A 19,283-nucleotide genomic window follows, 5' to 3' on the forward strand; every position below is an offset into this window, starting at 1 on the left:
GCGGTCTGCACGCTCTACATTACGGCCAAGCATGTGCCCTTAAAATAGCATCTGAATAACGCATTCCCTAATTTACCGACGTGAGTCTGTGGAGGGAAAAGTCCGCTGTGCATCGGGTGCAAAATAGGAATGATACATGTGTCGGTGTACAAAGTCAATTGCGCTGGGTGCAAGACAGGGCCCCTTGAATTAGACATAAAATGTGTAGTTTTGCTGTAGTATATGGCAAAAGTGAGTAAATGCAGCTCAAAAATGACAGCCCTATTTTCAAAATAAACCCAGAGGAAGCTGCTACTGCATGTCCGTCAAAGCAAACAGCGGAGAGTACATTACACAAAGAGAAAAGTAACTGTCATAATAATACACTCACATGAGTCATGCGGTGCCTACGCAGGGCTGCATATGTCGTCAGTTTTTCTAAAACCCACCCAGGCTTGTATGCGAAGAGACACTGACACAGACAAATAGACATGGACACTATTGGCTCACATTCATGCTCTCATAATACAAACCACAATACATCAAAACAGCAATGAGGACAGCGAACACAGCTGACCAACCAAAATAATAATTTACTCAAGCAGAGCTACACTCATGCCATCAGCATGTGAAATAGCACATGAAAATGTGTCTCTGCGTTGCTATGGCTACAGACTCTTCACATCAAAGCACTGAGGCCGACAGTTTATACATATATGTACAAGTCACTACATCAGCTACACAAATAGAGCTTTCTATAAACTGACTGTATGAAAAACTTTGCAAAGTGCCTGCACTGTCAGGTAAACTCTTGTGAGGTTAAACAGAGGACAAGATTGAAGGGTAGAGGGAAAAGCTTCCTAAATGTCCTAAAGGCATGGGGAAGTGTGTGTGTGCGTGCGTGCGTGCGTGCGTGCGTGCGTGCGTGCGTGTCTCCTCAGGCTCCGTACTGTGAGCAGTTCTTCCTGCTGTGGGTGCATTTCCTCCACTGATGACGTCAGAGCTCTGCTGCAGTCAGGGGGAGAGCTGGGATTCCTGTAGAGTCTAAAAAGCATCCACTCCACTGCTGCACGGCGCATTCCTGTGTCTGTGTTTGTGTGCATGCCTGTTTTTTGCATTGTGTGTGTGCAACTGTGTGGTTGCTGGATTTGAATGATAACAGAGGCACAGACCCGGAGAGATGCTTTACTGCTGTGACTCTTTTTCTCACTCAGCAACGGTACTCCTTTTGTGAGCCAGCCTGCACCCCCGCCCTCCCACACCACCCCTCCTCTCCATCTCTCTCATGTTCATCTGTGTCCCATGAGTTACAGCTCTCAGACGCTGTTATGTATCAGCAGAGAGCCCGTAAAACAGGAGCATGCAGTGCACACTGACACACTAGCACTCAGAAAAGCACACACACACACATCCACAGCCACCTCAGAAATAAGCAGCTTTTAGTGATGAATAAAAAAAAAAAAAAGTCAACCATCTGGGATAAAGAGATGAAACCTTCCTCTATTTCATTGCTATTTCCCTTAATCACTCCATCAACTGTTAGTCAGGAAATAGTGCAAATAAAGAAAAGGAAGACATCAAAAAAAGACACCAAGACAAAAAAACGCAGGTAAAAAATCAGCTAAAGAAGAAAGCAAGAATACAAGACAAAAAAGAAAGAAGGATCAAATGTGCTTTTGAACCCGTGAAAAGCCTTTTTTTTCAGTAACAGAGTGCAGTCAATGGGTTTAGAAGGCCAAAAGGTCATAGCACTGATGGATTATTCTTTCTGTAAAAGGCCTTCATCATAGCTTCTGACCTCACAGCAGTATGGAATTGGATTTACTGGCTCAGAGTTTTAGCCTTTTAAAAAGGGAAAAGCAAACATATTGATCATTACAAAATAATTATGAGTTTTAGATAGAGTAGGGCCTGTTTTTCTTTTAAACTTGCGAATGATAGAAGAATTTATGTAAGATTTCTGCAGAGAGCAAATAGTTTGGTGATGGATAATACATTATAAATACAACCCCTGATCTTTAGATGTTTATAGAGTTACTCTGAGTATATCTCAGCCCCCATTAAAAAAGAGGTTACATTACAACACAGGGACAAAAGCTGAATGCTTGTTCATGAACCATCAACCAATAGCGAGGGGGGAAAATCCATATAGAGGAGCGTGCTGGCCGTATTACAAGATTTATGGTGAAAATACTTTCACCAACAGTTAAGCACCACAAGGCCAGAGATTTGGAGGTAAGTAGCACAAGCGGAATCTACAATTCAGGCCAGATGGGGGGAAAAACACAAAGACTTATACTAGACTCACTGCTTCAAGTATGACATCTCCCTGTGATCCGATTTCATCCTAATACATAGTCATGACAGAGGATCTGACCTGGCAGCAGACTCAGAGCACTGGCCCATTCTCTGATAAAGTGGCAGCACAGGAAAAAGAAAACCAAGAAACAGTTTGTCTTGGCAGGTACACTGATGCAGGACCACCTGTGATCCAGGTGGTTTTTCTGTAAACTGGCAACAACATTCCCCAACGTCATCAGAATAGCAAACTGAACCTGCCCTCCTTCCTCTCCCTATGAATAACAGCCTCCTTGATGTTCCCAGCTGAGATAAAATAAGTCGACCTGGCTAACATAGTGCTAATTCTCTTTAGTCAGGCCAAGTGTCAGAAGTCGGTGCCACAATGACAAGCAGGCAGCGCAGGTTGTTGGTTTGTGACCAGTCATGCTCATCTAACCTAATCTCATTGAGGGCTGTCTGCTTCACTTCACATGCCAAGCCACATCTCAGGTGTTTCAGGCACATTGTGCTTCATAGCCTAAAGAGCTGACAACAGAGCGAGTGGCAGTGAAAAACTCTAAATTCATCACAATTACCCTGCCCATGCCATCTGGGATGTGTGCTGCACACAGTAAATGAGCACACGTTTCATTCATGTACTTTTTCTTGGAAAACAGTCCAGGGAGAGTTGCCAGCAGGCCTGCAGAAGAAAAGGCACTGCTTCATGCAATTTAAGAGTCATTTATTCACTGTATTCACTCTGGAAATGCAGTTATACTTCAGTAAGTAAAATTTGCAAACTGATATTTTCTTAATGGCAAGGCATCCCAAGTGAAATGGCCAATTTGGCTAAATATGTAAATGTAGGCATGTTCTACACTGTGATACTAAATCACAAAAAGTTTTAGTTTTCTGTTTTGTTTGTTTTGTTGTATACATTACTTATCTTTATACTTGATTTACAATACATTTATAATAATCCACGACCATGATGAAAAGTGTTTTAAATATAACAACAGCAACAGGTACACAGCAACAGGTACATCTTACAGGAAATGTTAGCCAATGTAATAGGGTAAGTACCAACATTATTAAGACATAATACTTTTTTGGGAACCTTTAGAACCACATCAAATGTTGTACTAATGACAAAATGAAAAATTGTAATTTTATAAAATCTCTATTCACCATAGTATATATAACTTTAGTGTGTAATGTATATCCTGTATGGCAGGCCGATGACAAATGCTGCCATGTGAATTGCGTTAGTGTGCTGCAGCAATTAGAAAACTGTAGCACAGTCAAGGTCACTGGCCCACCCATCTATTTGTTAATGGATAAGGTACAGCAGGGCAGACAGCAATGGGGGGGATGAGCACAGAGCTTCCCCCCTGATCTGAGGACAGCCTGCCAAGGCTAGCTGAGCTGACAGCAACTAAAGCCGAGGCTCCCCACATGTGCTAATCTCCCAGATTTAAATGGGAACACAGCACACAGTGCAGAGCACAGAGCAGGGCAAGCCTGTCTGATCCATGACCGTATGTCTGAGCACACGCACAAGTGCACAGCATGCACACACATACCCCAGCAGCGCACATGTGAAAACACAGTCATGCATTCATTCACATACTCATTTTCTACAGTCACATGTAAAGACAAACTTGCATGCACGGAAAGCAACAATGGAGGTTGTGAAGAATTGACGTTAACTCCAGTCTGCAGCCCCTCAAAGAGCGAGAGACGGAGAGAAATGAGAGCACCAGAGAGAGAGAGAGAGAGAGAGAGAGAGAGAGAGAGAGAGAGAGTAAGAGAAGAGAGAGCATTCCCTTTCTTTCCTCTTCATGAGGGCAGACTGGGAACCAGCAAGAAGCAGGGAAACCATGACAACCAGACAACCAACCTTGGCAACCAACCCAGCGTTCTCACAGTCAGAGCCAGACAGGCAGCTCAGCAAGAGTTAATCTGAGCTGGGTGAGAGAGAGCGAGAAACAGGCTGATTAAGCCTACTTTCTGAGCGCAAATACGTTTAAAATACTGTACATTTTTAAATGCCCCGTGTTGATAAAGACCAAAAGATGTGGCAGCTGACTTAGTGACCAGCAGAATGGCTGACTGGCAGCATCGAAAGCGCACAAAGCCTGGGGCAGGTGCAGAGATGTCTAGAAGTAATTCACCATGCAGATTTTATTGAAGCAACAGTGTGAAGTCATATATATATATATATAAATGTAACAATTTGGTGCACCAGTGAAAAGAGAAATCGTGTGTTTCTGCTTGCATTTTCTCTGCTGCGCTGGAAAACTAGCACAATGAATTTCTAAATAGCATGAGGCGATAACACATTACACGAAACACCGAAGCCGAGCAGGGCCAGGGACCTCGATGGAGCGATAGAGAAAAAACCTAACCTGATTCTTCACGCTACTGTATATAACCTGGCAGAGAAACAGTGACAGTGGATGCGCAGCGTTAGAATGAAACTCAAATAGGATGCGATGGAGCCTGTCCAAAACAGACATAAATACACACACTCATTCATGATTGGCCACAGCACTTCGGTCCCTCACTTACTCACTGACCTCCCATCTAAAGATTGAGCCCTCTTCTCCTCTGGAGGTCAGCAATAGAGAGATGAAAATGCGGAAGGAGGGGAGAATAATGAAGACAATGATCAATACTTTGTCTTAATTAATAACCTGCGCTGCAGTCAGAACATTCAAGACCGGTTCGTGCTCTCTCTCAGTTCAAGGTTTTTTTTTTTCCTTCTACTCCTTCTTTGCCTTGCCTTCATTCTTCTCTCTCCTCCCCTCCTCCCAGTTCTCCACCTCTTTCCTCATTAATCTCTGAAAATCGTTGGCTACATACATTCCTCCCAATCGATGCAATTCCACCGAGGTCTTGTCTGATTTACCACATGGCTGAATCCCTGTATGAATCTTGACTGGCCAGTGGAAGAGGGACAGAGTGGGAGAGAGGGATGGAGTGAGGCGGATGAGAGGAGAGGAGCACTAAATGACAGAGACCATCATCATTATATAACCTCAGCCAAAGTCACAGAGTGAGTGTAAAGACTACAGGCTGGTACAATTAACTTGAGGCATAGTTTCTTAGCCACGCCAAGAAATCACCGTAACCCTGATGCAACAGCGCTCCTACATCAATGCATACACATTAGAAGATACACATTCATGAAAGCTCCCAAATAGACAACATATGCATCAGCTGAGGCACAGACACACTCGCACACACACTCCCACCATTTAGGATACATTTCAAGGCTCAGGGCACAGGGATTTGGCTTTAGCCAGACAGTCAAACAGCTGAGACCATGCAGGCTTGGCTTCCTGCTCCACAGCTCTGAACCAGCTTGCTAACACAGGGTGCTACCCAGCTGTGAGCAACACGGCACAGCCACTGGGTCAGGGCTTCTCTGACTTGAATCTCTGAGCAGGCCCACTGAAACACGGGTCTATCATCGCAGTCTATCATCTCAGCCTTTCATTTATTTCCCTCACTCGCCAATTTTAGGTCAAAGCTGCCAACTTTTTATGGGTAATCTTGCAAACGAGGAAAATAGACACCTGTGTTTGAGCTCGACACAGGTATCAAGATTATTTTAATGGCACAGAGGCCACAGGTCACCGAGAGTTTGTGCACCTGCACCGTTTACAAGCACCACACACGTATATGCACACACAGAGGCCTTTAGTTGCTGTGGATTTGCCAAGTGGTTTTTCATTGACAGCATCGACTGAGCATTCCCTCCTCACTTGTCATCATCAGGAATATCATGTGCGGCAAAACAGTATAGATCTCTTCCACCAGACAGGAAATCTTTGGGAGTGCCCATTGATCTGAATCAACCATGCCCGGCTCACCAGCTATCAATCAACATCGAATTAACGGTTTTACATTTCCGTGCAATGTACCAGACTCTCAGAACGGAATGTGTGCATGTGTAAAAGAATGAAAAGAAAGACAAGTGAGAGCTTTTCTTTCACTCTCTCTCATACACACACACAAACACAACCAAACACTGCAACAGTGAAACCCACAGTAAGAGTTACAAACAGGCCAGCCCTTTGCTGACACAGAGACAACAAAAGCAGCTGGATCCTGCCTTAAATGCCTTGTAAGCCTGGTGAACCCAGAGCAAGAACTTTACAGCAAATAGACAGAAACAGAGAGCGCTAAACAGAGAACGAGAGAGCAAGACACATCACAGCCAGCTTTTTGTCAGATGAACAGTCAATATGAAAGCCCCCGAAGCACAGATGATTTCACTCTCTAAACGTCAATCAACGAATCAAGGAGCCTACACATCAACCTCCAACTCTTAGCCTGTCAATATCCAAGTCTAGCAAAAAGAAAATAGGGACTTACACTGGATTAACAGGCAGTGTTTCCACACAATAGGCCTCTATTCCACTAATCAACAGCCTTCAGGAACAAAGTAAAGGCAAAGCACGGCAATGTTTTCCGATGCATTAGTGGAACAGAGCGGTGATTCAGCACGTCTTAAGTCATTGCACTGGCAAAAACACAAATCCACAATCTTCAGCTTTGTCAAACAAAGTTTTAAGATTCTGAAACACATGCAGGCTGTTACTCCAAACCATAATGTGATGAAGACATTCGAAGGGAGTTCTAAATTTTAACAAAATGTTGTCAAGCTGCCGTAGCATCCTGACATTGGTTAGAGGCTTGTGAGCCAAATATAGTGCATTATATGAATTAACAGACAACACATGGGGATAAATCAGTGTAAGATAGAAAAATAAGTTAATTGGAAATTCATTTTGCAGTGTGACAGTGCAAGAGGTATGAGGAAACTCATCTGCTGTTGACGCATTCACATCCTATTGACTGCAGGACCTATATGAACCATTCCACAGACACAATGTCACGGCCAGATTCCGACATTCAAGCACATAAGCTGTCTTTGGCTTGATAATGGCTTCCATGTTTCTGTGGCTTTAGTCCCAATCAGTAGCCAGCCATGCAGTCACTCGATATCTATAGACCCTATCAGGCATCAATGCACACCTGACTAAGAGGGGATCCTACACATGAACATAAAGTCTGGTGTACACTGAGCAAATACTTTCACAATGTATTCTGTCTAAAAAAAAGAAAATGATAAAGAAAATGATGGATCCTGTTTATTATACTGTGCACTATATATTTTAGCAGAACTGTACATGTAACTTGGTCAGTCCATTTTAATTTCCACAGTAACATAGAGGTGCTAAGTTGCTAAGCTAGAGTGGGCCAGTCCACGCTACCTTTGGGCCACATGAGTGCGTAAGTGAAGAGCCAAGGAGACATTGGCTGTGCAGGGGATTAGATCAGGAAGCCAAACCAGAACCGCTGTGCTGTGCTGTGTGCGTGTGCGTGTGTGTGTGTGTGTATGCGTGTGTTTGTGTTGTCAGGACAAGGCCTAATCACTTAATGAACACGTAACAGCACCACTCCTCTGAGCAGGACAACCAGATCAAGCAGAGGCCTTCCGCTTTCTCCCTTCTAATAATTACAGCCAAACGCAGCCTGGGAAAGCTCACAGGGGATTTAGCTTACTGGACGTTCCCAGCTGCCACTCATGATCGAGCCTAGCCCATTGGGCCCTCACAACTGCCAGGCCAACCCTTTCCGTGGGGCCTGGGAAAGAGATCTGACAGATTACTGAATGGTTAATGGGAGAATTGGATATTACGCGCTGTCATTACTCTGAATAGGTTTGGCGTGGACAAGCTACACTGACGCCAGTAACCAAATTATTTGTCTAACACAGAACACACACATAATGCTGGGCCCGGTGATTGCTGTACATGAAACATGAATATGTAACTGAAAAACCAAGCCCAAAACATTATAAATGAATACATATTATTTATTCAGAAACGTCTCTCTAAGTGCAAATTTCAAGTCAAAATAGTTTGATATGCGAGGTCCAAAATGCTTGGCGCAAGTCATGATCCATGCTAATCTGCAGCTTACTGAGCTTCCATGGGTCTGAGACACCTGAGGCTAGCATGAAAAAAAGCATCCAAACCTGCCTCAACACTCACGTAAATACATCCTGAGCTGTGGATGATCTCAGAGACACCATATCATTAAACATCTGTACCCAGCAGTACCAGGTCTATACCACCATAAACAGCCATTAGACATCCCTGAGAGCTATCTGAAGGAGAGCTAAGACGTGAGTAAGAGATCCTCCTGTAAACACAAATGATTAAATATGAGTAGTAGGAGAAAGAGGCGAGCATATGTGTTTGTTGTGCATTTGTTATGAAAGAACCAATTGGAACATAGCCTGCAACATCAATTTCCACTGTTAAATCATACTACAGCCTTCACACTGCAGATATCTCACATTGCAAGTAGAGCTCACTGAGTATGGATGCAACATGTTTTGGGATTTGTGTATGTCCCTTAAAGGTCCTGTACTGTCCTACAATCAAAGAGGGCATTGCTTATGAAGACAGACACACACACACACACACACACACACACACACGCACGCACAGACACACACACACACACACGGCTGCTCAGCATGACCAGCTGGACCGGGTAGGGGAAGCAACGCCTATTGTAGCCGTTTTAGACAACAGATGGGAGGAAAATCTCTCAGTGGAGAGGAAAACAGAGAAGTCTCTGACTCTCTTTCTTAGGGTGGGGATCTTACGGAGCATGCTGCATCACTCCTGCCATCTCTGCCTCCACAGGGCTGTGCTTGCCTCTCCTTTCACATGGCTCCACTGGCTGCATGTACAGTAGTTGACCGCAGAAGATGCTCACTGTGCTGTATGTCCTCACCAGTGCTGACAACAGGGCTGAACTACTGTATAGGAAACACACACACACACGAGCAATACCAACATACCTGAAATAGCATAAAATATTGAAGAGATGAAGAATATGAAGTGCTCTTTTACCATTAATTGTACATGTGCTATGCAACTTTGACAAACTGCAGTGTCATTGCTGTCTATGCTGAGATAAAGCATGTGCTCCTTATTAAGAAAGCCCAGTTACATCCCTTGGGGTAAATGCATATAAATCAGTGTAGCTCTTTCCAGGTCTGTGAGCAGCTCATGGTGTAATCTGTCAAGGTGGGACCCTCCACTCCATATCGGAGGAAACCCACGTATTGCTGTCAGAGCCTATAGGAGAGACGCCTGCCTGCTTGCGGACTAAGAATAGATCAATGTATCAGGCAAATCGGGATTAACGGCATTGTGCTCCAATCACAGGACACACACACAAACGGGACACAAAAAGTTCATTTTCATAACCCATGTCACTGTCATCGTTTTCGGCGTTGACCGGTGTCCACGTTACTCTGCTCCTGGATACACACACACCCAGTCCAACGCCAACGCACAACCAACAAACCGATGTAAAGCAACATCACCTCTCTCTCTCTCTCGTCCCACTGTGTGAACAATGATTATGTCAGCTCGCCGAGGAAATAACAACCCCTAAAATCCCCCACAAGGCTTGGCAGGTGTTTGTAAGTAAGCGGTTAGTTATTTATCACTTGCAGACACCCAGCCGGCCAAATTTCAACTCGCTGCGGAGCGCTCCGAAAATAAATTGTGCAATTACAGGGGATGCAGTGAGCAAGCTGTCCCAACCAACCTGTCTGTCCTTTCCCGAGCGTCTTCTCCAAACGGTAAGGTCCCACGTAATTGGCATGTTGGGCACCGCTGTTGTCTTTACCGGACGATGACATGTCGAATCTGTGTGGAAATTAGACACTTTACAATCAAGCGCAGACAATTAAACACTCCTCGCTGGAGGTCCAAGTCGCTGGTGTCTTTCCTTTTACTCCACAGCCTCCCCTCTTCCTCTCGCTCACTCTCTCTTTCTGTCTTTTTTCCCTACCTCACTCGCTTCTTGAGGAGGTGAGGTTCTCTCTTTCTCTCCTCTTTTCTCCTACCGCTGCAGACGAGCCGCAAGTGCTTTGATTGTCATAGTCTGTGGAAGCTGTGCTGCCGCTGTGCGTCTGTGGGAGGTGCTGCGGAGCCGTCGGGGATGATTGGCAGCGGATCCAGCCAACCAGAGAGCCGAATACGCTCTATGCTGCCGCCCTGTTTCTTGTTGCTGGAGCATCTTTTTTTCCAGAAAAGTTGCAGGTTGGGATCAAGGGAGCGTTAACCCACATAAACTCAATTTACACAAGTAGGCTATTTTAGAGACAAATGGAGTAAACAATGAAACATTTTAGAGCATATTTGGAATGTACATTTTTTTTTTTTTTTAATATACAAATGATTTTTGGACCACGATTGGCTTCCAAAGTTGTGATGTCAAAAAATCATCTTGTACATAGGCTTCATTTCTTCAACTTTTCCTCCTCAGCCAGATGAATGTGACAACAACCGTATTATTAAATTCTGCACATAGCCTACATCATTCTGCACAATGATTATCTGAGTGAAGTATCAATAAACAAAGCACATTTTTCTCACTGAACCCCCAGCTGCTCGGGACGTCTTCCCATGGGCAGCACCCTCATTCTGACATCTCTTTATTAGTGCATGAATAGGTAATGTGTGTGTATTTTGGCCCTTTGTGTAATGTGTGTCATAACTAACAACACAGTGAAAAAAAAACAAATTTCCCCTTGCAGGATCAATAAAGGTAATCTTACACTGTCAACTCCAAATTCCCATGAAGTCCAGTGCAACCAATTTTAGTATTTGTGGTAATTTTAACTTTTGAATAGTCTACACATCATGTGAGTACATCATACAAAAATAAAATAAAAACCCCATAAACATTTTAACACAGGGTCCATGTAGTGGTGCAAATTCCCTGACAAATTTGAAATTAATCAAATTACCAAAAGCAATTGATGTGCTGTGAACCTTTTGGTGATCTGGAGCGCCAAGGCAGTTGCCTGCATTGCCTAGTTGGTAATCCAGCTTTAGGGACTAAAGTAAACTGAACTGTTAAAGCTAAACCACAAAAACCACCTCTCTCCAGACATTTCACAACTATTTATGCTGTCTTTATTTAATGAGATGCTATTATTTCAACAACAAAATCACACATAACATTGCTTTGTCCCCCCTCGTTTTTTCGGTCTGCTTTCCAGTGCTTTCACACACACGCGCGCGCGCGCGCACACACACACACACACACACACACACACACACACACACACACACACACACACACACACACGGCGGCTGAGGTGGAGGTTTGGGTAGGCTAATGTGGGAGAGAGATAGATTCGGATAGCCTAGGCCGCATACACATGATCCTTGGTAAAACCGCTCTGAGGACGCGCTCGTTGCTGCTAACTAGGATATGATCCGTGCCACTTCTTTTGGCATTGTAAGCATCAGTTATTAGCCTGGTCCTACCAGACTCTAGTACATTTCATTTGTACAGAGAGTCTGGCCACTCTCCATTGATAAGTGTTAACTTCCTTGAAGGCGGGTACTCTGTTGAAGTTTAAAACTATTCTGCCCAGAGCCACTCTGGAGCTGCCATAACCAATCGCTAACGTTTGGTCGTGACGTTGGCTTACCGTGGATTTCCACAGGATGCAGACCGGCTCCGCTACGGAACGGCGTGCTCCGCCGTCCGTCAATACCCACCAGGTCCGGATTTGTTGCGTAACGGCTGCGGCCAGCCGACCACGAGATCTCGCGAGTTCACGTATGTTCGCGCGACATAACAGGATGTAGTTTCTATAAACAGAACCACAAAACCAACAACCGTTTGTTTCCATCCAGAGGAGTAGAGGGGAAACAACTCTGTGCTGTGTTTTCAAGGTGTAGTGCAGGAAAATATGACCCGCCGTGAGCACGGTGTATTTTATTTTGAAAAGTAACCGGATGTTTATTTTGTTTCTGTGCTCGACTTCCTGTCCCGCACAATCTGAATTGTGCTGAATTGCTGCGGAGCTCTCCGTCGTCCGTCAAAAATAGAAGCTCTGCGTATCTGCTCCGGAGGGCTGCAGACTGACGGAACTGGGACGGAGTAGGGACGCAGACGTCCCGCAGTCAGTGGAAATACACACATTGACTTTAATGGAAACCTAATGACTCCGTCGACGTTCCGGAGACGTTCTGCAGACGTTCCGCATCCAGTGGAAATTGCCGGTTAGCGTCGCTAGCGTTCGCCTAACCGTGGATTTCCACAGGATGCGGAACGTCTGCGGACCGCCTCCGCTGCGGAACGGCTGCGTGCTCCGCCGTCCGTCAATACCCACCAGGTCCGGATTTGTTGCGTAACGGCTGCGGCCAGCCGACCACGAGATCTCGCGAATTCACGTATGTTCGTGCAATATAACAGGATGTAGTTTCTATAAACAGAACCACAAAACCAACAACAGTTTGTTTCCATCCAGAGGAGTAGAGGGGAAACAACTCTGTGCTGTGTTTTCAAGGTGTAGTGCAGGGAAATATGACCCGCCGTGAGCACGATGTATTTTATTTTGAAAAGTATCCGGATGTTTTATTTTGTTTCTGTGCTCGACTTCCTGTCCCGCACAATCTGAATTGTGCTGAATTGCTGCGGAGCTCTCCGTCGTCCGTCAAAAATAGAAGCTCTGTGTATCTGCTCCGGAGGGCTGCGGACTGACGGAACTGGGACGGAGTAGGGACGCAGACGGTCCGCAGTCAGTGGAAATACACACATTGACTTTAATGGAAACCTAATGACTCCGTCGACGTTCCGCATCCAGTGGAAATTGCCGGTAACGGTAGAGATCCATGTCATACATCCATGGTTGATGCTCCACGCCCTTGACGCCTGACGTGGATTTGGCTTCTCGAGAATTTCGAGTGCCATGGCGGCTAGTTGAGAATACGATCTAGTATTTTACGAAAATAGTTCACCGAAACGTGTTTCTGAAAACATTTTAAGTGAGAAATAGGCCATACAGTTGTTGAATCTGTCTTCATTCCAGATCGACAAAGGTCAGTTTAAAAGATTTTCGTCTACTTCTACTGGATAGTCGCGTCACGTTCCACGGATTCATTTGCATAAAGATGGGCATCGGCAAGCTTTTGGACGTGCAGCATTTTTTCAAATGCAGCGCTGCCTTCCCGGAATGCTTGCGTGCACGTTGAAGTCGCTTGACGTCACCCATAGGAATAGAGTGGAGCGCGGCGCGGCGCGGCGCGGCGCGACAGAAGCGTCGCACGGTCAAATGGATCTCTACCATAAGCCAACTCCTTCACCACTAACCGAGCGTGCTGGAAAATCAAACTTTTCCCGAACCCCGTGGGGAGGAGGGCCACAACATCATAGCAATCAACAAAACTCAGCAAAGATTGTTCTTGCTCGGGCTTTAACTTCTGGATATTCGGCAGCATTGCCACAATGGACCAAATGGCTTTGCTCGCATCTTTCTCCGCCGCCATTACGGAACTACAACTCAAACTAGCGCATGACCTCAACGTCATCATTCTCAGCCACTCCCTCTGTTCGCTGATTGGACAGGTAAAGATTGGCCGGAGAAAACTCGCAAATATACCGCAAACCCAGACAACATACTGAAGGAAAATGAAAATTGAGCGGAAGTATGTAGGAGGGCGGAGCCAGACTAATCAGTTATCCTTTCTGTTTAGACTTTTTCTGTGAGGTCACTCTCCACGTGTAGCAGGCTCAGTGTTGACAAATATAATTTACGACATTGTCATCAATATATTTTATGTAGCCCGATTATTTTTTAGTCCACTCCCAAATGCCCCATTCCCCCTTTCCCGACACTGCCTTTGATTACCATGACAACCAAACCAAACAGATGAACACAGAGTGGCCACAGTGCTTCAGAGGCGCATTCAAAAGACGTAAATAAACGCTAAAGGTGGAGAAGGTGGTCATAGCGACAAAAGCAGTAGGGTAATACATGGAATACATGGGTGTTTGTATGCTTTAACTTTAGCGTAGTTGTGTGCAGTGCTCTGCACTGAAGCACTACAAAGGCTCATGGGACGTTGTTTTGAATGGTTCATGTCTTTGTCGAAGTATGTTTAATGATGTTCTGTTAATGTTTTGGGTGTGCATTTATGTTACCTGGGTTTTAGTGTTGTGGGTTTGATTTAGTGTTCAGGTTTATCTATTGTTGTAATCCTGACCGAGACGAGCGTCAGGCAGGCGCCCATATATAGAGGTTTACTCCTTGACACAGTGGCTGCGGGTTCGACTCCGACCTGCGGCCCTTTGCTGCATGTCATTCCCCCTCTCTCTCCCCTTTCGTATCTTCAGCTGTCCTAAATAAAGGCCTAAAAATGAAGACTTGGGTGGGGATTGCTTCTGGGCAGTGAGGGTGCATTTAATGTCTTTCAATAACATGGGAATTAACCCACAGATTGTCACAATACGGTGCCAAGGATAGCTGCCTGTCCATATTTGCAGGATGGAGTGTTTGTGTAGGCTTGAGCCTACACAATCCTACATTACCTGCCGCCCCTGCACACACACACACACACATACACATCACACAAACACAACCGCACAGTGAGTGTGTGTGTGTGTGTGTGTGTGTGTGTGTGTGTGTGTGTGTGTGTGTGTGTGTGTGTGTGTGTGTGTGTGTGTGTGTGTGTGTGTGTACAGCAGGGGGAAAGTGTGTTGGCCCTCTGATTCATTTCACACCCCACTGGTCTGAGACCTGTGACTGTGGCTCTGGCCTCTGTCTGTTCCTCACACCCTGAGAGAGTACAGGTGTCAAGGGACACATGCAGGAGAAACACACACACACACAGATCACAGATATTCATGCACACACACAAACTCACCATGTGACCTCTAAATATTCTTTATACAAGGTTGAGGGGGCTGCTGAAATATTAAGCAGAAGGAATTGCATCAACACCAGACCGTAGGTTCTTTCAAAGCCGAAGCCATTTCAAAAAGATTCCCAGGCTATATTCCTAATAGGCAATAATACAGACTCTTGAATTATCATCATTGCATCTTAATAATTTATCGCACAGGAAAATACATTGTTGTAGTGCATCATCTCATTTCCATTCATCTTCCCTCTGCACACAAGACAAAACACAATATTGCTTAAACATTACACAACGGTGCTGTGTTGTAAACTTGAACAGACAGCTACAAGCCAAGTGAGGAAATAAACATTTGTTTAAGGTATAAATTCTGTAGAGAAATTTTCACACCGAGCACGTCTTAGTCAATGTACAAGCAAAATAATAGAGGAAATGCATTGCAATGCTTCACAAGAACATTTCCTGCCTCCTGCATTTCTACCTCATGAAGCTAAGTTTACAAACTGCACATGCCCCAGTTTAGTGCCTTTGAGGTCTGTATTGAGCATGTGTGCTGTTTCCCCTGATGCACTTCATCACACTGGAAGCTGGGTTTGTACAGGGGGGTGTGACCCAAAGTGTCACCCACGTGACTGCACAGTGCCAGGTGGACTGGGCATGTGATGTCAGGTGCCAGTTGGGCACCATCTCAATAATGCATCATGCCCGGCGCTGGCACTGGCAGGCGCACCACTTTGAAGTGTTCCAGAAACATCTGTAGCTTGAGTTTTTAATCACCTTGCCAGTACCTCCCTGCTTCCCATCAATCCTTCTCCACTTTTCCACAGCCCACATCCCTCTTCCCTGCAAGGAAATTAATGAGTCTTTCTAGTTTGAGCCCATGTGTTAGTGTGCACGTGTTTATGTGCATATTTAGAGCCACCACGCTTCAAAATTCAATCAACTGGATAAACAAAATTCAAAACAACTCTGTTTTCTGGAATGTTCACTAAGGAAATAATGATCAGAGTCCTAGAGAGAACACAAATTTACCATCGGACAGATAGCAATCACATCCAATACTCCACAGGATGTGCATACTAATAGTATCTTGCAAAAGAACAACTGATCACTGTACAGAACAATATTGTAATAAAGGGCCAGAAATCATGGAAAATTGTGTATAGCACAAGACCTCTGATAGAAATTATTATCAAGTTTACTTTTTTTATCCTGTTTGGTAGAGAGAAATGTCATGAAAGAAAGAAAAAAACAGAGGGAGAGATAGAGAGGGAGAGGTTTACCAAAAAGTGGAACATATTTGATGTGTGGCAAGAGTCAAATAACCTTCAGAAGTGTGTGAGAGAGAGAGGCCAGACTGCATAATATCTCCACTACCTTCATAGCAGAGTCCAACCGATTCAACAGGGGTCTGTAAACAATAAATATGCTCACGTTTACAACAACCCCACGCACACACAACTTCACAAACTGGTAGTATTACAATGTTTCCACTGAGGAACAACTGCTACATAAACACATACAGTACATGTGAACTCTCAGCCCTTCAGGGTTGTACAAACTGGTTATTGCCAGCGAGCTGCGTGCTCAAAGCTGTTGGCCATTACTGGATTGGCCAGCATGGTGTGCTTGATTAATTAGCGTGTCGCCACACACAGAGGAGACTACTCATGTTCATTTGCAAACATTCAGAAAACTGGAGGGGAGAGAAATAAATGGAAGGGCAACAACGGTGGATTTTGGGATGACCATAACCTCTGCATGACAAATATAAGAGTCATCTGTTGAGTGCAGCACACAAAGTAATTAGGAAAGGGGCGTACAAATTAAAAGAAAGGAGGAATACATCAGGGACAGAAAAGGTGACAGCAAAGGAAAGAAAGTGAAAGAATCTGTGTATACTTTGCTCAGGTAATACTGTTTCTCATGATATAGCTTACCCTCCCACTGCAGACACAAAGGATTCAGAGGAGGTCAAGAAGGCTGCACCCAAGGGAAACAATGGGACAGGTTACTCTTTCCACATTCCCTCATAGATCTCTGTCAGAGGCACATGACAGACAGCCAGGTACTCATTTCCATTCCTCACATGCAGCTTTGTGTGCACATAAGTGTGAGTTAATGCAAGTTATGTCTGCAAAGCTATTCTCAAGTATGCATTCTAAATAGAAAGGGTAACCAAATCGATACATTCAAAGAAAGATGCAGCTTTTGAGGTTAAAGCGTAACTCTCGCCAAAATGCAACCTAGGGTCTTTTTGTGAATGTACCTGAGTCAAACCTTCGTTTAAAAGGATATTTAGGACGGAAGCGCCACTTTTAAGATGCACCGTATTTTTGTTTTTCGGTCAAATGGCCTTTTGAATGGGAGTAATAGGGGCACTTTTATGCTAGCCTCAAAATAGCTATTTTTAAAACACTAAGAAGGCTCGACACAACATGAAACTTTGCTCGAAGTATCACCAGGGGCTCTACACATGAACTACACCGGTGCACAAGTGATATACTAAATCTGTGGCTACTTGTTTTGATATCGACTCGTTTTGACTGCCGAGGTGGTAGCGGCCGGAAACAACAAGAGCTACGGTGAGTTGTTCAAAACTCTGGGTACACAAACAATGTTCTCAATGCTTGAGTTCATGTGTAGAGCCCCTGGTGATACTTGGACAAAGTTTCATGTTGTGTCCAGCCTTCTTAGTGTTCTAAAAATAGCTATTTTGAGGCTAGCATAAAAGTGCCTCTAATACTCCCATTCAAAAGGCCATTTGACCGAAAAACGAAAATACGGTAAATCTTAAAAGTGCCGCTTCCGTCCTAAATATGCTTTTAAACGAAAGTTTGACTCGGGTACATTCACAAAAAGACCCTAGGTTGCATTTTGGCGAGAGTTACACTTTAACACAAGAAAGATGGTTTCATTTGCCGAGCAGGATTGTGTCTTGTAGTCACACGTATGTGGGGATAAAATCTCATAATTATCCAGACACTGGAGGGCACTTGTGCACGTCTCAGAGTCTGTGTGAGGACTTTGGAGTGTGGGTCACCTGAGCCCTGGACACTTCTGTATGCAAATGAGATCACACACAAACACATGTGCACACACATATGCATATGTTCATCATCATTCAGCATGTTCATATACCATGATCAGTGGTTGGCTGGTGTTCATTTCAAATGTCACTACAGTATGCTGGTCGTACACTGACATGCCCATGAGTGAGGCTGTGAAGGGAATACTCTCCAGAGGGAATAAGCCATGCCCTCACACAAACGCACACACACACACACACATGTGAACACACACACACATGCGAACACACATACACACACACACACACACACACACACACAGATACATAGGCACACAGCTGCTGCTCCACTGCCCCCTTTTGGTTAGAAAAATGCATATTCTTTGACTACATCCCCGCTCCTGAAACCCCCAACCTCCCCTACAGGGACATCCATAATGCTCTAATAATAGGATATGGAAACACTGATTGTTCCTCTGCAATTATGACAATACACACTTTTATCCAAATTTTGTCAGACATGATCTCAGGCGTGGCAACAGAGACTCTGTCTTGGATTTTCTCACATCTCTCACGTCTCGCATATCTCATCCCTCTCTTACTGACATCATGGAATCACAACCACAGAAATCTGACCCAGTTTACCTCTGTTTATTCTCTGTGGTGCTGCAGCCCTGAACAGCACCGTATGCTCTAGAATAGGCCTAATGGTGGATTTCTCTGTCCTATTGTGACAGAAAAGCGCTGCAACTAATGTTGTTAGCTTTGAAAGAATTCAGCAAGAGCATATTTGTTAGTTTTCATCCACATATGCATACACGACTGTAGATACCTGAACACAAACAAACACACATAGGCACACACACAGAGCAAGCATGTTCTCTTTAATTATAGCTTTTTTGCCATTGCAAAGAACATAATTGCAGTATAAGAAGCAAACTGTTGTAATCATGCAAAGGGTTTGTCTGTGGCGTTGGATAATTAAATTGGCTGTGTGCGCCTCTCTAATCACAGGGACATTTAATGGCAGTATGGGGTGAAGGACTAAAACAACTACATTTAGCTGTAATACATTAACTGATCACTGATTAAGCTTGCACAATCTCTGTTGTCTCTCTGGCTCATTGTCAGTTTTTAGTTTAGAAAAACACCACACAGTCGGAGTACAAGAACATAACAGTACCCTCCTCTGTGATAACTCCATGGTGTAAACTTCCTTAGAATAAATTAGCAGG

The 19,283-nt window shown here is 44.4% G+C and overlaps 1 protein-coding gene across 12 annotated transcripts in view; it reads right to left on the reverse strand.

Annotated features, from left to right (window-relative positions):
* The window catches only part of LOC116038465 (serine/threonine-protein kinase BRSK2), a 176,252-nt gene extending 165,986 nt beyond the window's left edge, over positions 1-10,266 (reverse strand). For 5 of the 12 annotated variants that reach the window (XM_036003033.1, XM_036003027.1, XM_036003030.1 and 2 more), the window contains exon 1: positions 9,907-10,257. In XM_036003033.1, the coding sequence (XP_035858926.1) occupies positions 9,907-10,000 (94 nt within the window). In that variant the 5' untranslated portion in view covers positions 10,001-10,257. Of the gene's footprint in view, positions 1-9,906 lie in introns of all 12 variants that reach the window. The other 7 variants (XM_036003029.1, XM_036003023.1, XM_036003026.1 and 4 more) reach the window with 3 other exon arrangements.
* Between the last annotated feature and the right edge of the window lie 9,017 nt (positions 10,267-19,283).

This window comes from Sander lucioperca, chromosome 7, assembly GCF_008315115.2.
Source record: "Sander lucioperca isolate FBNREF2018 chromosome 7, SLUC_FBN_1.2, whole genome shotgun sequence".
Taxonomy (NCBI): domain Eukaryota; kingdom Metazoa; phylum Chordata; class Actinopteri; order Perciformes; family Percidae; genus Sander; species Sander lucioperca.